At 45.7% G+C, this 18,860-nt stretch overlaps 1 protein-coding gene across 1 annotated transcript in view; it reads right to left on the reverse strand.

Annotated features, from left to right (window-relative positions):
- LOC138526217 (lysozyme g-like) overlaps positions 1-18,860 on the reverse strand; it is a 134,021-nt gene that overhangs the window by 3,320 nt on the left and 111,841 nt on the right. Inside the window, exon 4 of the mRNA XM_069636684.1 lies at positions 9,771-9,909. Within this exon, the coding sequence (XP_069492785.1) occupies positions 9,771-9,909 (139 nt within the window). The remainder of the gene's footprint in view (positions 1-9,770; positions 9,910-18,860) is intronic.

An 18,860-nucleotide genomic window follows, 5' to 3' on the forward strand; every position in this document is an offset into this window, starting at 1 on the left:
GCAGATGGTGAAACCACGCAAGTGTTGTTTGATGATAGTGGCTGTCCAACAAGTGATGGGGTGGTTGTTGTATGGTGTGACAGAGGCAGAGGGTTTTGTTCCAGCAGTGTTTCCGTCTGAGGTAAGACAATTGGCATTTGTCTTGTCTCTGGGATTAAAAAGGGGGCCTAAGCATCTGTGTTGTCCTTTGTCTGGGCACATTTATGATAGTAGATTGCATTGTTCTGGTTTGGTTAGCCTGGAGAGGTGAGGGTTTCTATGGCAATGTTGTAAGTAGATTTCTGCTGATGTGCTGAATTAGTGGTTGGATTGGTTGTCAATGTTTTGTGTTGGATTAATAGCTTTCCTGAAGTGAAAGCGCTCCTCTAAGAAGCAGGTGTTGATGTTATGTTATGTTGTGTTTCTGGGTTTTATACCATGCTGTGCTGCCATATGTAAGATCTCCAGGTGCCCAGGCAGTTCTGTGAGCGATGGTGGGTTAGGTTAGAGGAGAGAATGAGAAAATGCTAAATAGCTTTACTATTGTGTTGATGTCTTCAGTCTGGAAGAACCCTTACCTCTGCAGGTGGTCACTTTCTAGGTGTTCTGTGTTGAGAGCATAAGGACATGCATGTCCAGGGTAGAGCCTGGTTTACCCATGGCACTATGATGCATTGGCCTGGAATGTAGTATGTGAATTGGTTGCAGAGGTGTAAGGTTCTGTTGTTTGATGTATGTTGTTAGGGATATCTAATCGCTATGTGCAAGTGGCTTAGTTGGTCTGTCTATAATGCGTTTGCATAGATGTTGAGTATGTGAGTGTGAGGAGGCATCCGTAGGCCACTTTAAAGTTCCATCCAATGTGTTTCTGGCGATGTCTCAATGCAGTACACAATGAATGATATCTCGGCAGTGAGGTAAGTTACTTGTGAGGAGACACCCTCAGGTACCCTGGTGTTAGCTGTTATCTGTGGTAGGTACTGGACCCGGGCGAGCTTGTGGGGGAACACAGGGAGAAGTGGAAAACAAAGTGGGCATTCAGAAGCGGGTACCAAGTTGAAACCAAGTAGACCATGCATGGGAATAATTCTCTGGGCAGAAATGGGGCAGAATTACTTTGGGACAACATGGAGCAAATCAAAAGAAGCCACAAATTACAGTGGGGCACCAGGGCCAAGATCACAGTATGGTGGCAGTACCTGACTAATTTGCATATGGCTGGACCTCTTTTGCAATGGTGCAGATGGGCTAAAATACTGTGATGTGGAAGGTTGCCCAGAGCATTGCCAGTGGTTCAAATGTATTCAAAATCTTCCACCCATCACTTTTTTGGTTATAGTTTGTCTCCCTGTGTGAGAGAGGGTATGCCCAGACGTGGGTCCCTTGCTTGCTGCGCGATAGGGAACCAAGCTGCACCTCACTTAGGAGGCCCAACAAGACCGAAACATGCCTGGGGTTGCTTGTGTTTCCATACAGAGGGGATCTGGCCTAGCAGTTCTGGGTGGGCTGCACCCCTTTTGCAATGGCGCAGACGGGCTAAAAAGCGGTGGTGTGGAAGGTTGCCCAGAGAACTGCCAGTGGTTCAGATGGGTTATAGGTCAAATGGTCGAATCTAAAAGGTCGACAGGTCAAATGGTCGACACCAAAGGGTCGACAGGTCAAATGATGGAATTTTTTTTTTGTTTTTTCACTTTTTTTTTTTTTGTTGGGAGGGATCCCCCCACAACCTTTTTTTTGCTAAAACCCACTTTTTTTCCTAAACAAAATCCAAAATAAAAATATATAATATAAAAAAATGTGATCATTTGACCTGTCGACCAAATTGAGTCGACCATTTGACCTGTCGACCTTTTACATTCGACCATTTGACTAGACACCGTTCAGATGTATTCAAAATCTTCCACCCATCACTTTTTTGGTTATAGCAAAACAAAAGAAGCCACAAATTACAGTGGGACACCAGGGCCAAAATCACAGTATAGCAGAAAATTCTATAGGACAACAGAAGGCAGAGTTACACCAAAAAGCTAAATCTTACTATGGCACACATTGCACCAGGGAGCACATCACAGTATGGCACAAGTTATGGTGAGACACTAGGGGGCAGAATCCCCCCATGAAACCACAGAGCAATATCACAGTTTAGCATAAAGTACACTGGGACAAGTGGGGGCAAAAACAGTATAGACTAATTGTGATGGGGCACCAGGGTGTAGAATTACTGTCTGACAACAAAGAGTAAAATCAGAGAATAGCAAAAATTACATGCGGGAAACCAGGGGCCGGAACTACTGTGAGTGACCAAGGAGAAAACAATAAAGCATAATTTACAGTGGGACAGATTCAAATTATCAGTAAAACAGAAATTATATTGGGACAACAGGGAACACAATTACTGTGGGACACCGGGGAGAAAAATCACTGTATAGACCAAAATGAGATGGTAAACCAGGGTTGTGAGCCAATCGCTATAAATCAGAAGTTATGGTAGGAAGCCAGGAGGCAGAATTACTGTGGCACATCAGAGAGAAAAAGTGCAGTATTTACTGCTGGACACATGGGAGCACAATATTAGTATAGTGCAAATGATTGTGAGACATCAGGGAGAACATCAGAGTAGGGTACACATTACAGTGGGATATTACAAAGCAGAATTACAGTATAACATGAATAACACTGTAACACCATGGCCGCAATTATTGTAAGATATCTCTTGATCATGGAGTAGTCTCGGTCTGGCCCAGAAAGCGTCAGGAAAAGGCAGGAGTGACATAGTGAACAAGCAAACAGCCATTGACCTTTGCCCCTTTCTAGCTGCCCGGACAAGGGTGCACTTCTGCCCTTGGGATGTAGTGCTCTGAGTAGGTCACAAGGCACTGAGGTAGATATGGACCTCCAGAGTCACTGGGGATGCCGGTGATAGGTAGGAGGGGCCTTGAGTGCAGGTGAGATGGAAGGTGGTGTGAAAGTATGCCAAATATTTTAAAATGCCAAGCTGGGGCCTGCTTTAACTGCTCATCTGCTAAATGAGAGCTTTGGAGGTGTCTGCATGGAGGTAAATAAAGAAGCCTCAGACTCCAATCAGGTCACATGACCCTTTGGTCCAATCAGAGCATTTAGAGTTGCCATGAATTCTCTAGACGATAGTGCGTCTTGACTGCAGATAGGAGGGGTATAGATGGAAAATTCCAGCAAATGTTTAAGAGGCCTGCTTTTTCTTTCCACTTGCTCTCTTATGTGAATGGAGAGTGCACAGGTCATCTGCAGAGAGGGAGAATGAAGTGGCCTCAGACTTGGAAGTGTGTCTTTTGATGTTAAGGTCCAATCGGCCTCTATAGTTGGGGATATGTGGTGCTAGCTAATGAGAAGTGGGGAAGTAGAAGCCCCTGCAGATCCCAGTAGAAGAAGGGATGTGGTGGGGAGGAAAAGGGGGCATGAGCACTATTTGTGATCTGTTGGAGAGGAAGGAGGAAATCCAATGCAAGGCAGGTTCCAGAACATCCAATTTATGTAGTATAGTGGTGGGGGTGGAGGGGTGGGGGTGGGGGTGGAGTGGTGGGGGTGGGTCTACGTTATCAACAGCTGCAGAGAAATTGTGAAGGGTGTGAGCAAATGTTCCTTTTGAGCTGCTTGGTGTTTGAGATCATCCCAGATGGACACCAAGGCAGATTCGGTTTCTCTGTGAGGTCTAAACCCAATTTGAGCATAAACCTTGATGTCGCATGATTCCATGAAGTGCCACAGTTAGTAGTATGTGGCTGTGTTAGCCTGGATGGCTATAAAGCAGCTCTTGGTCATTGGTTTGCAGCTGTGAACTTTAAGTGGATCAGGGGTTATTTTTCACATAGGAAAATGTGAAGGGTTTAAGATTGAGATGACAGGTCTGCTGCACGGTTCATTGAAACTATTTCCTCAAATAGTGTGGGAGTTAGGAGAGTGGCTAGCTGCTAAGAAGGGCAGGTGTGCTCTTGTCTCAGCTACCCTATGACATCCCTGTTAGGCACCTACTCATGCACACCTGCAGGCAGCCTAGGGAGATCACAAGACTCAGAGCACACCCACTGCCTCAAGATGCTTGCTGAACAAGGTGCCAAAAATGTATTCAGCAGGTTCTCTCTTAGAGGCAATAGTGGAACTCCAATGGGTTCACTTGCCCACAAGCTCCACACGGAAGAGGAGAGATCCATAGGCACCCCCAGTGAAGCTGGAGGAGAGGGGAGAGAGAACAGTGTTTCACTGTAACCATGCATGAGCTGACCACAAGTGAGAAGCAACATTAAAGGGTGCAGGAAGAACCTATGGAGTTACCCCGCTCTAGTGAGCCCTGAGACAAACATCGGGACAGTGAAGGCTCCAGTGAACCATACACCCAGCAGGTTGGACCATGGGAGCTGGGAGTGGCGTGAGGAACTGAGTGCTTTAAGGTCCCCCACCTTCATGCCTGCCTCTGTTTTGCATCCCAATCGGTCAAGGGAGAGGGCCTGGGATAGGCATGACCATCACAGAAGGGATAGATGACAGTAGTGAACCCTTTGTACTCCCAGTGATTCCTGCCCCCACCCAAGACCCGGGTGCTGGCATCCCATCCTCCCCTGTCAACTTTGTGCTAAGTCCCCAAAAAAACAATCGGGTCTGGCTGCAGAATGGGACATACCACAGGGAAAACAAAAATAACAAGGCCTCAGCGGAACAAATATCTCAGAGCTTAACTGGAAGCGAGTGACACTGCAACAGGCTCTAATGGAAGGGGCAAGATAGGCATGCCAAACCAAAAAAGGGCTCAGCTTTTTGAGGGCTTGGGAATGTACTAAGGACAGGTGCAGGGGGGGAGGGGTGGGAGGGGGTGTTGGGATAGTGTATCAAGACCAAATCCTAGGGTGAGGGTGCAATAACAATATATTTTCAACGCAAAGTATATAACTGGAAAGCTAGTGTAAAAACAGACAGAATGAAATTAAAATGATGTTGATCCGAATATAGTAATAGAGTTGAACAGTGCTTTATAATAAAGTAAAGTCAATGCCTTCCCCTCTTAGCTTCATTTGGGCCCCCCCATTCGTGACCTCTTATCCAGGGTGCATCAGTTCCAACCATGGTACGAAGCGGGACTCAAAAGAGCAGGACAGATGTGGGAAAAGGGTACATACATTACATACAAGGAAGCCCGGGAACCCTTACAAGGCGACAAGGTTACCCCTATGTTATACTTACAGCTACGAAGTGTCCTAAGTGATGTTAAGTGGGGCACCTCATTAAAGCACCCCCTCACCCCATTTGAGCAGATATTAAGTACCCCCCAGACGACGAAGGGTCTCATTGCACGTATGTACAAAGCCCTGCTCATGAGAGGGCACCTGAAACGTCCCCAGTCCGAAATCAAGTGGGAGACAGAGCTGGGCCTTGTGGATCAGCCGGAGATCTGGGAAGCCGTCCACAGGGCAGTGTGGGTGTCATCTATTTCCATATAATATAAAATGCACAATGCACATCTGCTGGTTAGGTGGCACTACACTCCCCAAAGGCTATCTTAAATGTTCCCCGGCACATCTCCCCTTTGCTGGAGAGGTTGTGGCGTTATAAGTGATTACTGGCACCAATGGTAGGACTGTCAAAAATTACAGACGTATTGGAAAGAAGTCCTGGGGTGGATCCAAGCCATAGACGGGATACCCAGAAACTTAACCCCAGTTATGGTCCTGTTTGGAGTCGAATCAGATGAAGAAGATTCCTACGTTACTCTCACACACATGCCCCGCAACTTGCTGCTAGCGGCAAGGGTCTGTTTAACGATAAAGTGGAAATCCCTCTCCCTTCCCACAAAGAGGGAATGGCTGACTAAAGCGCACGCCATCTATGAAATGGAAAGCCTCACAGCAGCAGTCCAAGAGTCTAAAAAAACATAAATATGATATGGTTGCCCTTCCTAGAATTTTACTCGGCATACTGGGATACTGTAAGACCAACTGATTACGCTCACTAATGTGAATAACAAAGAGAGTCATGAAAAATTGCCCCAGACAGTCCACTGGCCCACATTTGTGAGTTGAAAATTGTGATAAAATGATCCAATTTCTTTTTGCTTAAACATTCAATCTGAACGGTGCAGAGTGAAGCACCTATTGTTCTGTTCGACTGTTCCTCTGTTATTGTTCGCTCGAAGTTGTACTATGCGAGGGAGGGGGGAGGGAAGGGAGGGGGAGGGGGTCAAAGGACAAGTGACAGCCAATTATACACGAATCTGTTATCCTTTTTTCTTTTCTTTGTCTCGTTATTTCATGATTACCTTTGGTCATCACTTGCAATTAATCAGAAATGTGGAATTAACATGTACTGAGTGTCACTTGTTGGGAAAAAAATCAATAAAGATACAATTTTAAAAAAAAGCCACATATACCAGGGGCACAACTAGGGCAGAATCAGCTATCTTCCAGGAGCCAGGAAGTCTGAAAAACCTCATTGTTAAGTATTAGTGCACAACAAGTGGCAGGAAGAATGATTTGCAAACCAAGTATTCCATTTGAGCTGGCAAACAAGCAGCACAGAGCAAAGGCAGGGACCAAGGAGGCTTATTGGCTCCAAAGAATGTTGGCGCTCTGAGCAGAGTAGAGTTTAGTCATTATCCATTGAAACCCCTTGCTGTCCATATAGTTCAATGTACATTTAAAGCACATCATTTATCATCATTCTTCTAAAGTGAAAACACAGCTATTACTGCTCACATAAATGGTCCCTTGTCACCTGCCCTGAAGGCAGGCCTTGCGTGACGGAAGTTCCAGACTCTGTGTGGCAGACGTACTGTGTGTACCACCTGTATTTCACAGGGGGCTACATAGATGTAATAGAATAAGAAGAGAAATTGTCCACCAGGACCGTAAAATCAAATGAGGCACCTAATCCAGACGAGTATACTAGAACATTTACAAACACTTTACCCAGTTGATCCATAAACTGGTGAATCTATTTAATTCCTTCACAAAATTGGGAAACATTGAAAATTATGTTAATAGTTAAAATGGGCAAAGATCCAGCAGACTATACATACTCTAGAACCATCACTCTTTTTAATTTAGATGTGGGAATGTGTACCAAAATACTGCACTCGAGCCTTAGGGGTTGCATGACAAAATTGGTCAACCCTGACCAGTGTGGATTTTTTCAAGGTCACCAACCCTTCGACAGTATCAGACGGGTAGCTGATATAATTGGGAAATGATGGAGGAAGATAATGGCAGTTATTCTTGTATTACTTACTGCCAAAAAGTCCCTTGATCGTGTCAAATAGGGTTCACAGAAAAAGGCTTTGGCAATGGAATTATCACTATGTTCAAGACCTGCTGTCAAATGTCAAGCCAGGCTGGAAGTGAACAGTCTCAATCCCCCCTATTGCCTTAACCAGAGGTATCAAGCATGGTTGCCCCTTGTACACCCCTTCTCTTTCCACATTCGTTTGGAACTCTTAGCATCTAGGGTCAAGCACAATGAGATTATGGGTACACCTTTTGCAAGGCAACAACACAAATGAGCCGCTTTACAGAGGATATCCTGCTCCCCCATGACATCGACTTCACTATCTACCACTTTTATTACATGGAGTAGTTCAGAACCAGGGCGTTCCCGGGTTTACCATAAAGGTAATAAAATCAGATATGCTAAACTTCACATTAGGGATCTCTCGGTTCAAGTCAAGTGGGTCACCCCATTTATTGGGTCAATGTCAAGCTCACCTGCGATCGGGATTCCATTTACGAGGCAACTTTTCCACCCTTTTAACTCAAATACAGGTAGAGTTAAGTCATTTGACTCAAATCAATTAACATTTAAACACATGCTGTTGCCTAGATGTATTGTGGTAGGCCAAAGAAGCCATAACATTAATATTCTCCTCAGACTACCTTATTACTTTCAAGTGCTCCCACTCGGGTGCATAGATCTTTATATTCGCAACTCGATAATATAAATTTCCATTTTGTTTTGGGTCGAAAAAACAAAGACTCTCAAACAACTAGCAAAGGCAGGAGATACAAGTAGAGCATTTCCTTCCCTGCTTTTTGGATTCACTGTGATGCTGCACAGATTGGAATCATCTTTGAAGGATCAAGAGCCGGTAAAACAGAGAACATCTGAGTAGCTGCGGCTCATGCAATGGTCCAACCTCGCCTTAAGAGCATCTATGGCGAGATAAGGCACACAGGCCCAGGAACCCGAGCACATGGCAGTAATGGCCAAAGCCTGGGATCATTTATCATCCATGTACTGTTTTATCTCAATTAATTCACTGTTCACATCAATGAATTGCAAACCTGCTTTCACACCAGCACTATGGGGACACACATTTGATCAATGTAAACAGAAAGGCAGTAGGGAGATATGAGGCAAGTTCTATGTAGTAAAGCCTATGACTTTCATGTAATATAAGAGCAACGTTTATCTCTCTGAACCATACCACCTGTCTTATATGACTCTAAAACCATCGGTGATAAACCGTGCAATCGAGGCGGCTGTAAAAGGAGACTTCAGTGATTTCAAGAAAATCTCACAATCGCACTCAGGAACTTTACATCTAAAAGCCCAATTGTATAAATTTTTGAAGGGGTTGGAAAAGCAGCATTTTGGAGGGTTTTACCATGGAGAAAACAACTCTAGACGAATATCACTCAAAACACGGTCCTAGTGTTATGGAGGGATGCACTCAAATTCACTAAATCTGTGCTCTATAGAGAAGCTTTGGATCATGATGATATTAGGCTGGCATTTAACTGCTACCAAGTAACATGTCATGTTTTCTGAGAGGCAGTGGTCAAAACATGATGCACTTCACGTATCACTTCGCATATGCCAATCTTGCCCATTCTTGGCAAAATATTGGAAAGAAATGCTTAACACATTGAGGATGAGTAGTTGTTTTCCTGCCCCGAATGACCTGGTGATAATGGTTCGGGACTCAGATATAAGACTTTGGACAATAGGCCTCATGCAGAGTTTAAGATTGTGACCACATGGGTACTATACCGTGACCGGTTTTTTATGCATGGTAGAGGGAAAGAGTCACCACCACACATGACGTGGATTTAGAAATTGTGGTAGATGTTGGTGGTTGAAGGCATACATATGGGATACTGTTTTGGAAAGGGTTTGGGGGGGCTTTCCTTTCTGATTTCTTATGACAGTTTAATTTGTCGATGATTGCTGCTATTTCCTTACTTTTCGTGTATTTGCACTTTTCTGTATATTTTAGGTATATGATAATGCTATGTTAACCAGATACACAAGGAATGAGTATTTTTTTTTCTGTAACAATATGTTTCAAATACCAATAAAAAGTTTTTTTAAAAAAAGAGTATGGCAGCTGTGGGACACAAATCGCTAATTGGTCTACTTCTTTCTGAAACCTTTTGTCAACCGGCCAAGAAGCAGGCTCCCCCAACCGTCAGCGCTAACATGATGATACAGAACTTGAACCCTGTCGTAGCTCTCTACCCTCAATGGTTTTATGGCTATTCGACGGTCAACAAATATCGGGAAAATCTAGACTGTATCCATTCAAGGTAGACGTATCATCTGTAAAAGGTGCCGTCCATGGTGCATCATCATGTAACTGATGAAGATTGTCTGTGAGTCCATAACATATTACCTACGTCAGGGATAGACTACCTGTTGCTCTCCAGATGTTTTGGCCTACAAACCGCATCAGCCCGAACCAGTATTGCTATTGGTGAGGGATCATGGGAGTCGCAGTCCAGAACATTCAAAGAGCTACAGCTTGCCCTCCGCCAAACTAGATCTCTACATACCTTTGAGGTGTTGATTCATGGTCCAAGATGGGAACTTCTTCCGGATTTCTCCAATCATGTAAATTAGAATATCAGTTGCCTGGGTCAGGTGCTCCTCACTGTCCCAGTCTCCAACGATAGTGTGCCAATTTTTATCAACCTAGAGTTTCAGACAAAAAACAACAATGCTGCTCAACAAAAAATGGAATTACCCTAGAGCAACATTTTAGTCAAGTTGATATACATAGATATCCTTGCTATCAAATTATGTCACACAAAAATTGGCTAAGCTAGCTCTGTTTACATGCTTTTTACTTTGTGCTTTGGTGAGGCAATGAGTGAGGCAATGAGTTAGCTTTTTTGTAACCTTAAGGGGAAAGGCAAAAATGGATGCTTGCTGTAGATGGCAAACAGTCATGCCTGCTCTCTGTGCTCAGAAGGATTCCATTATCGGAATTAGATTTAGTACATTTTTAAAACAATGGAAATACACATGTTGCGGAATTGAACTCTAGAAATCTCAATAAATCGGTATACATACATTCCAATTCCCAGATCCTTTTCGCAATGCAAAACTTTCCTCTGATGAAATATGTCCTTTCTGCATACTGATTTAAAGTGGCAACAAAAATTGGTAGTTCGCACTTTGCATTATTTGCATATGAATTAATAACATAGTTTTGTTCGAATTAATTGTGAATATTACTAACAAGCGTCCCGCTGAGAAAGTTCACGGTGTGCCTCTTTTGCAGGTGATCAAATGGATCATTTGGGTGTGGAAGTATTTTCTGAAAATAGCATCGCCTCTTTTTACTGAGCACGCTCATTATGATTACCTAGGTATGGATCTCCTGCATGTCACGGGGAGGATCCAATTTTTTAAATGGTTGAAATCCTGAATATAGTTTATTTCAGAAAAACTGCATGCTGTATTTTTTAAATGCTGCATGTCCGCAGGTGTTTTTCCGCCCTAGTTGTGCTAAATGCATATTAGTACCGAGCAATCTGATTGGCCCTCATCAGGTCCTTACCCAGGTGACAAAGACTTACCTGATGAGTGACGTGCGCACTGGACCGCGCAGTTCCTTTTCTTTCTCCCGTCAGGCTGCCATGGAAAGGGAGAAGGGACTATTTGCAGTCCCTTCTCCCTGTTCCATGGTGACCATTTTGTTTGTTTACTTTTTTTCATTTATTGTAATGGCCGCCATAGAAAGGGCGAAAGGGACCATGTGTAGTCCCTTCTCCCTGACAGCCATTTCTTTTTCTTTTTTTCTCAAGTCGAGAAACGGTTGCACCGATGTTTCTCGAATCGAGAAAAATTGCTATTAATACCCTGGTACGACGTACCAGGGTACTAATAGCAATAGAACCTTCGGAAGGGGGGCATTACCAGTTGGGTAATGCTCCAGGGCTATGCTAAAGCCCTCCCTTAGCTCGGGCTTCTAACTATTGCCCCTGCAAGGGTTCTATTGCTTAAATGGGTTACAACCTGTAGCAACAGTGAAGAATGCAAGGAACAGCACAATATCCACAAAACCACCCCCAAAGTGTTAGATTTGGATTGCAATATGTTGTAAAAGAGCTGGCACATTTCCCTGTATACTGGTGGCAAACATCAAGACACTACTCTTGGGGTATTGTGCAGATTCTCTGAATGCTTACAACATAGCTCCTCTCTGTATTGCCTTTTTAAGCACTGTATCAAGTAACTGGTTCTGCAACAGCACCCTTGTGCCTCAGGATTCAGGCACTTTACAAATGTAAAAAATAAATAATGTGTGTATGCAGGGCTAGGGCTCAGGCAAAGGGGCATTGAAGCATGGATGTTTTCTTCCAAGTTTCACTAGTACCTTTCGGCAAAGGCAACGTGATGAATGTTATTACATAAAGGAGGGTTTGGGGTGATGGATTTATTGCACAACGGGGCAGACACACTGCACATTTTCTTTTTGTGGCATGGCATGTTTTACTCACATAAGGGGCAAGGCCAGTATGATGTGTATTTTGACATGGAGAGGGTGGGGCACTTGTGCAGTAAGCAAGTAAATGTTTTCTTATGGATATTGCATGTTTTAATAGTGTTAAGGGCAAAGCCAACATGATGAGTGTTTCTGACATGTTGAGGGGAGGTATTTGTGCCGCCAAACAATGAAACGGTTCCTTACTGTAGCATTGCATGTTTTACTGGCGTTGAGGGCCAAGTCAACATGAAGAGTAGTCTTGTTTTTCTTCCTTTGTTAGGAGATTGTTACACACAAAGTTGGCAGATACATTTGGGTGTCAGGACTCAGCAGCCACGCACACCCCCTTGTTTCTATGTTAGGTAAATGATTTAAGGTTTGATTAAAACACACACCTACATCTTTCACCTAGTACAGTGTGCGGTGTGATATGATATGATATTGCATTTATAACGCGTCTATACACAAGTGTTTCAAGGCACGACGAGGCAAGGGAGGGGAGACATAGGGAGGACAAAAAACGATCTTACTAGGCCTAGTGACATTGAGATTGCGCAAGTGCAGGGGAGGGGGAGGGGAAAAGTATTTGGGGGTGGAGTATGGGTAAGTGCAGGGCATTGGATCAACAGCAAGTAGTGCAGCCAACAGGTGGCTAGTGCAAGTGATACAAGTGCAGACAGCAAGTATCTAATAAGTGCAGTAAAGGGGACTGTAGGGTTACAGATACAGACCACAAGTGCAAGGGATGCCAGGTGACAGTGCAGGTGTGCAACTGGACGAATTGTTGAATTTAGTGGTATGGTTAACACCCTGAAGAAGGAGATTCGCTCCAAAATGCATTGGCATTAAAACAACCATACGAAAAACCAAATAAGTCTGCTTCTTGCTTGAAGATATCTAGCGGTTCATAAGCTATAAATCAAGAATTGTGTTTGAAATAACTTTTAGAATTTCATTTGAACATCAACCATTGCATCCATATATAAAGTTTAAGTTTGATAAAAACTTTGAGTAAATTTGCACAAATTTGCACCATAATTAATGAGAAAGCTCCACGAGAGCTCTCGGGGAGAGCGCCAGACTTAGTTGGATGAGTCCATCCAACTTTTTTTTTGCATGGGTTACAGATACAGCCCACAAGTGCAAGGGATGCCACGTGGCAGTGCAGGTGTGCAACTGGATGGGCAGGGACCTGGACCCAAATTCAGCGGTTTACGTGCTTCTGGCTTCTCTGAAGCTAGACTGATGATCATGCAGACAACCAACAGATTCAGTGTGAAGATTAAGCTGGGAGATGGCCAGATTTTCCGAGAGTTTTCCTAGGAAAGGAGTAATGGAGATCGGGCGATAGTTAGCCGGACAGGAAGGGGCAGCTGAGTGTTTCTTAAGAAGAGGGTGCACAAGAGAGTGCTTCATGGGGAAGAGAAGGTTCCAGTGGTGAAAGAGTGGTTGCAAAAGTCGGCCAAGGCTGGAGCGAGGGTGTCAATGTGGTCATTGATGGTTTTGGATGAACAGGGAAGAAACTGTCTTGACAAGACTTTCATAGATCAGACTTGTCTAGAAACCTCATCAGGGGTAAAAAGAGGAAAGGCAAAGAAGGGAGGAGGAGAGGTGGCCGCAGGGAGGCCAGAGGTAGAGGGGAAAGTAGAGGGAGAAGGACGGGAGGGTGGACAGGATGTCCTGGGTTTTAGAGATAGATGAAATGAGAAGCCAAGGCTGTGCAGATGGCCTGGGAGGGGAAAGAAGAGGTAGAGACTGCAGCAGGATTGGCCAGCTCCTTGCAGATTTTAAAGAGTTCGGCCGAGTTGTTAGGTGCTGCAGAGACGCAAGCTTGGATGTAGGCTCTATTCTTAGTGTGAACAGAGAGTCTGTATTGCCTTTGGAGCAGGAAGCAGGCCAGTTTGTCAGAGGATGCACAGGATGGCAGCCATTTCCTCTCAGCCACCCTGCACTTGCGTTTAAGGGTGACAAGGTCTGAGTCGTACCAAGAGTTGCACTTGGCTTTGGCCTTGGCCTTCAAACGGATCTTCATGACAGGGACAAGTACATCAAGAGTGGCAGAGATAGAAGAAAGAAAAGGTTGGAAAGGGATGTGTCAGGGTGTGAGTCGAGTCAGCCATAGGTGTAGGAGGGGGAGAGAGAGTGGCAACGAAAGCCTCAACTGGTACACGCTTCATGGGTTGGATGACTGAGAAGGTGGGTGGCAGTGTAGGGGTTGGCTCGGCCTGAGGGGTAGAGAGAGAGAGAGGAGAGGAGAGGAGAGGAGAGGAGAGGAGAGGAGAGGAGAGGAGAGGAGAGGAGAGGAGAGGAGAGGAGAGGAGAGGAGAGGAGAGGAGAAAGTGGTCACTCCAGGAGAGAGGAGTGGCGAGAGGATTAGAGAGGGGGAGGTCTGAGGAGATCAGAACATCCAGGGCGTGCCCTGCAGAGTGAGTCAGGCCAGAAGGGAGAAAAGAGAGAGAGAATCGCAGAGGTTGCGAGTCCAGGAGAGGGACAGGAAGCATCCAGGTAAATTTTGAGGTCTCTGAGGTGGAGGAGTTGAGTGGTCGAGGCCAGGAGAGATCAAGAGAGGTCCACCCTCTCCGAGAGGAAGGAGGTTACCTGACCAGGTAGCAGGTATATAGAGCGGCCAGGAGAGAGAGCCTGCAGACCAGGCATTCAAAGGAGGAGTAGGAATGCATAGGAATGATAGAGGCAGGGATCCACTCTGGGAAGGTCAAAGGCTACACCCCCACTGGGGCGGTTGGGTCTGGGCGCACAGAGGATCTTGCAACCATCAGGGAGGAGTGTGCCTCTGCAGCAGCATGATCATAATGCGCATTGCATATGACTGTGGTCCAGGCCAGCCCAGAGTGTAGCACGGCCCATGCTTTGTTGTCAAGCTTAGGAGCGGACGCTCAGGATGGCTCGCAGGGGACCCCCTCAGTATGTATTACGCCACTGTATGAGACTTACATGAATAACATTAAAATAATGGTTAATTCTATTTGAATTTATTTGGAATACAATATATTACTGCAAATTAACAAGGGGGGTCCTGGGTGTCCCTCTGTCAGACATTAGTCCTGGTTAAGAGACACTTACCCAGAGTCTTTAGCTCACTATCTTTCACAGAGCAGAAATATCCCAAACATTTTTGTCCTGGGGCAGTCCAGCACCGAAATGCTAGGCAATTCTCCTCTGAACAAGAGTACCAACAGCAACCCCAGACACGTGTTTCCGTCTGGTTGGGCCTCATCAGTAGGGTGGAGCTGTGCCTCTCTAAGAATAGTGAGCAAGGGGTCCACGTCTGGATTCCCCTAGTAACTTAGGGTGAGACCCTAAGTTACTTAAATATGCAAATTAACAAGGGGGGTCCTGGGAGTCCCTCTGCCAGACATTAGTCCTGGTTAAGAGACACTTACCCAGAGTCTTTAGCTCACTATCTTTCACAGAGAAGAATTATCCCAAACATATCAGTCTTTGTGTCATGATCTCTGCTTCCAAGAGGTCAGGACTTACCCAACTCCCTTGGAAGCAGACCCATAACCCAGGTTCCGAGTGCCAACCAGTCCCAATTGGGACCTTTTGGACCCTGTCCTGGCGCCAGTGGCACCAGGCTCATAAATATGCCCAGTCCCAGCGCTGGAAGCGCCGGGCTCATAATGCTTGGGTGGACTTACCTGCAGCAGACCATGCTGCTTACTTAACTGCCAGTTGAGCCTCTAATCCTCTTCTGTTTGGGACTACTTTTCCTGTTGGGTGGGGAAGGAGCCACTCCCTAGGTTCAGAACACTGGAACTCTTCTGGAAAGCAGGAACTCTTTTCTTACCTAGGCGAGGCTGTGGAAGGAGACACCTAAGCACTACAGGAGGCTATTTAAACCACACCCGATGGATGAATCTTGCTTTGCGTTATTCTGCATCCTCTGCAGCAGAACGCTCATCGTGTCTTCTGCATCTGATCCTGGGCCTAAGGGAAAAAGGCTTACCATCCTGAATCCAGTCTTCAGAAACACCTATAAAGACAAGAAAGAACAGGTTAGCATTACGGTCTTCAGTGACAGCGCTTCTCTTACCTGGTCCATCGGCTGTCACCAAGCCTCGCGCTGCATTCCGGCATCTGAAAGACAAAGGCTTACCTACTCTTCACGTGCTCCGGAGGTCTTCGCACTACATTCCGGCATCTGAAAGACAAAAGCTTACCAACTCTGCGCACGCTCCGGAGGCCTTCGGCGCTGCATCCCGCATCTGAAAGACAAAAGAAGGTGCGTTTAAAGACATTGGGTAACTTTATTACTCACGTGCCAGTACTCCTTCCCACGCCGAACCCAGTGGGTATTCCGGCACCCTTCAGCAGCCCCGAACTTGTACCTGCAAGATAAAAGGACAGTTAGTGCGCATCGTGAAGCAGGCAACAAGTGCTTACTTACGTGCTTCCAGGCGCTTCTTTTCCTCACACGGGTTCCATCCTCAACTCACTTCAGCCCGTCATCCGCCATCGCCGGAACCCTGCAAAACAAGAGACATCATTACAAAAGACTTTTAAAGACATTTGAAATACTCGGAACTTACCGTTCGTGCAGTAAACGACGGACAGCAGTCCTCTGAGGTCAAGAGGCCTGCACCCTTATCCAGTGAAGAAACTGGTTACGGCACCCTGCCCCGAGGCAGATGGAGAGCTCGGCGTTCACTTACCTAAGGTGAGAGCGTTAACCTTTGGGGTTCTACAGGAGAAGAGAAGGGGAAGAAGAGAGAGACACCCAATAACCCCAGTTCATTGATCCCATATTTTCTATCTGCAGACATCTTACTCTTCGAGTCAGACATACAGTGCACAGAGGTCCAGCCCAAAGAGCCAACCGTGTGTTACACATCACCTTTGAAGATACGGTATTCGCCCAGTCAAGACCGGCGCCTCTGCGGGAATCAGGTGAGCGTTACAGAACGCAAAGCCTACCGCAAAACTCCCGCCCAGGCGCTATGGAAACCTCGGATACCGACCAGCTAGCCCAGTTACTTGGGGAACTAAGAGCAGAAGTGCATGCAGCCCGTCAGGAAACGAACGCTCTAAGAAGGGAACTGATTATTTCCAAGGAGCGAACAGACGATCTCGCTAGACAATTGCTACAGTCACAAGCCGGACAGACCCCATTACCCGCATCAGGGGCAAATCTTCCTTCAACATCCTCTATGAATCCAGTGCAAATCAACCTACCTGGGAATGTACCTCTGGCTCCGCCCGAACGAATTTCTGGTGACCCAAAGAGGTTTGCAGTATTTATTAATCAGTGCCGGTTGCATTTCTTATGCCGGCCAGCAGCCTTTCCAACTGATCAAGCTAAAGTAGCTTTCGTGCTTTCGTACCTTAGTGACAATGCGGCAGACTGGTCGATCCCTCTAGATAATCAAGATGATCCGGTTCTCCATGATTTTCTAGCTTTTCAGCTCAGTATGGAAAAACTGTTCGCAAGACATTCACAGGGGCAGGCCTTGGACAATGAGCTTCTTTCGTTGCGACAGGGTAATCAAGACCTTTTGGCTTATATTGCGTCTTTCAACAGACTGATAGTGGAAACTCAATGGCCTGAGGACAAAAGGATTACGCTGTTTTATAGAGGTCTACGTGGAGAGCTCAAAGATGTGTTAGCCCAAGTAGTGAATCCCCCGCAAGACTGTTCGGACTATATAGACTTAGTCGTTCAAATAGATCACAGACTGCAGAACAGGAAGGCCGATCATTCCAATTTTGATGCTCGAGTATTTTCCAAACCACCAACTCCTTCCAAAGGAGTAGACTCCGGGGAACCCATGCAAATAGGGGGCCTGAAAGGACCACTAACACAAAAGGAGCGGGAAAGGAGAAAACAGTTGCAATTATGCCTCTACTGCGGAAACTCAGGGCACTTTCTTCGAGACTGTCCGGTGAAACCAGCCAAGAAGGCAGTAGGAGCTGCAGTTACCAAGGTCACAAACTCTGAGCAGGGAAACGACCTCGCCCGACAAGAATAGAGGTCCTCTTGCCGAGCGTTAAAACCAGTTCCGTGACCTCGCATTTCGTGATACCTATGGTCCTCATTAACCCTGATCATCCGGATCGATTACATGCGATTGAAGCTTACGTCGACCGCGGTGCCATCGGCAATTATGTGGATCATGAAATGGTTTTGAGGATGAATCTAACTCTTTGTCCCAAGGCTGTAAAGGACGTCATTACTACGGTGGATGGTACGGAGATAGCCTCCGGACCAGTAACGCATACCACTCAAGAAGTGACGCTAGTAAGTCAAGATGGACACCATGAGAAGATCGTGTTCGATGTGATCAAGGCCCCTCAGTTCAAGATTATTCTAGGAATACCTTGGTTAGAGAAACACAATCCTCAGATCGATTGGCGAGCAAGAACGGTTCAGTTTCCAGAATGTGTCTCTACTTGTCACCCTCCACCTGGTGTTGCACTGGCAGCAATTTCTTCGGAGACTCCCCAGTTACCTCCCGAATACCTAGAATTCCAAGATGTTTTCCGGAAGGATCAGGCTAACTCTCTGCCTCCTCATAGGTCTTATGACTGCCAGATAGACCTGATACCTGGATCTACTCCTCCTTGTAGTAGAATTTATGCCCTCACCGAGCCTGAGAACCTTCACCTCCGACAATACCTGGATCAATATCTAGCGAATGGGTTTATTCGTCCTTCCAAGTCCCCTGCTTCTTCAGCTTTGTTCTTCGTTCCAAAAAAAGAAGGGAACCTTAGAACTTGTATAGATTATCGTGCCCTGAACCAGATCACCGTTAAGAATAGATATCCGTTACCTTTGATCCCTGAACTCCTGGACCAAGTCAGAAAAGCATGCATATATACAAAGCTGGATCTTAGAGGAGCCTACCACTTGGTACGAGTAAAAGAGGGCGATGAATGGAAGACGGCCTTCCGCACCAAGTATGGGCTATTTGAATATCAGGTCATGCCCTTCGGACTTTGCAATGCCCCGGCCGCCTTTCAATATTTTATGAACGATGTCCTCAGAGAGCTCATAGATGTGTGTGTTGTTGTTTACATTGACGACATCCTCGTTTATTCTTCATCGGAATCTGAACATCGGAAACACGTGAAAATGGTCCTCGAGAGATTGCGTCAACACAAACTTTTCGCCAAGTTGGAAAAATGTGTTTTC

Source organism: Ambystoma mexicanum, chromosome 7p (assembly GCF_040938575.1).
Source record: "Ambystoma mexicanum isolate Mex_15411 chromosome 7p, UKY_AmexF1_1, whole genome shotgun sequence".
Lineage (NCBI taxonomy): Eukaryota > Metazoa > Chordata > Amphibia > Caudata > Ambystomatidae > Ambystoma > Ambystoma mexicanum.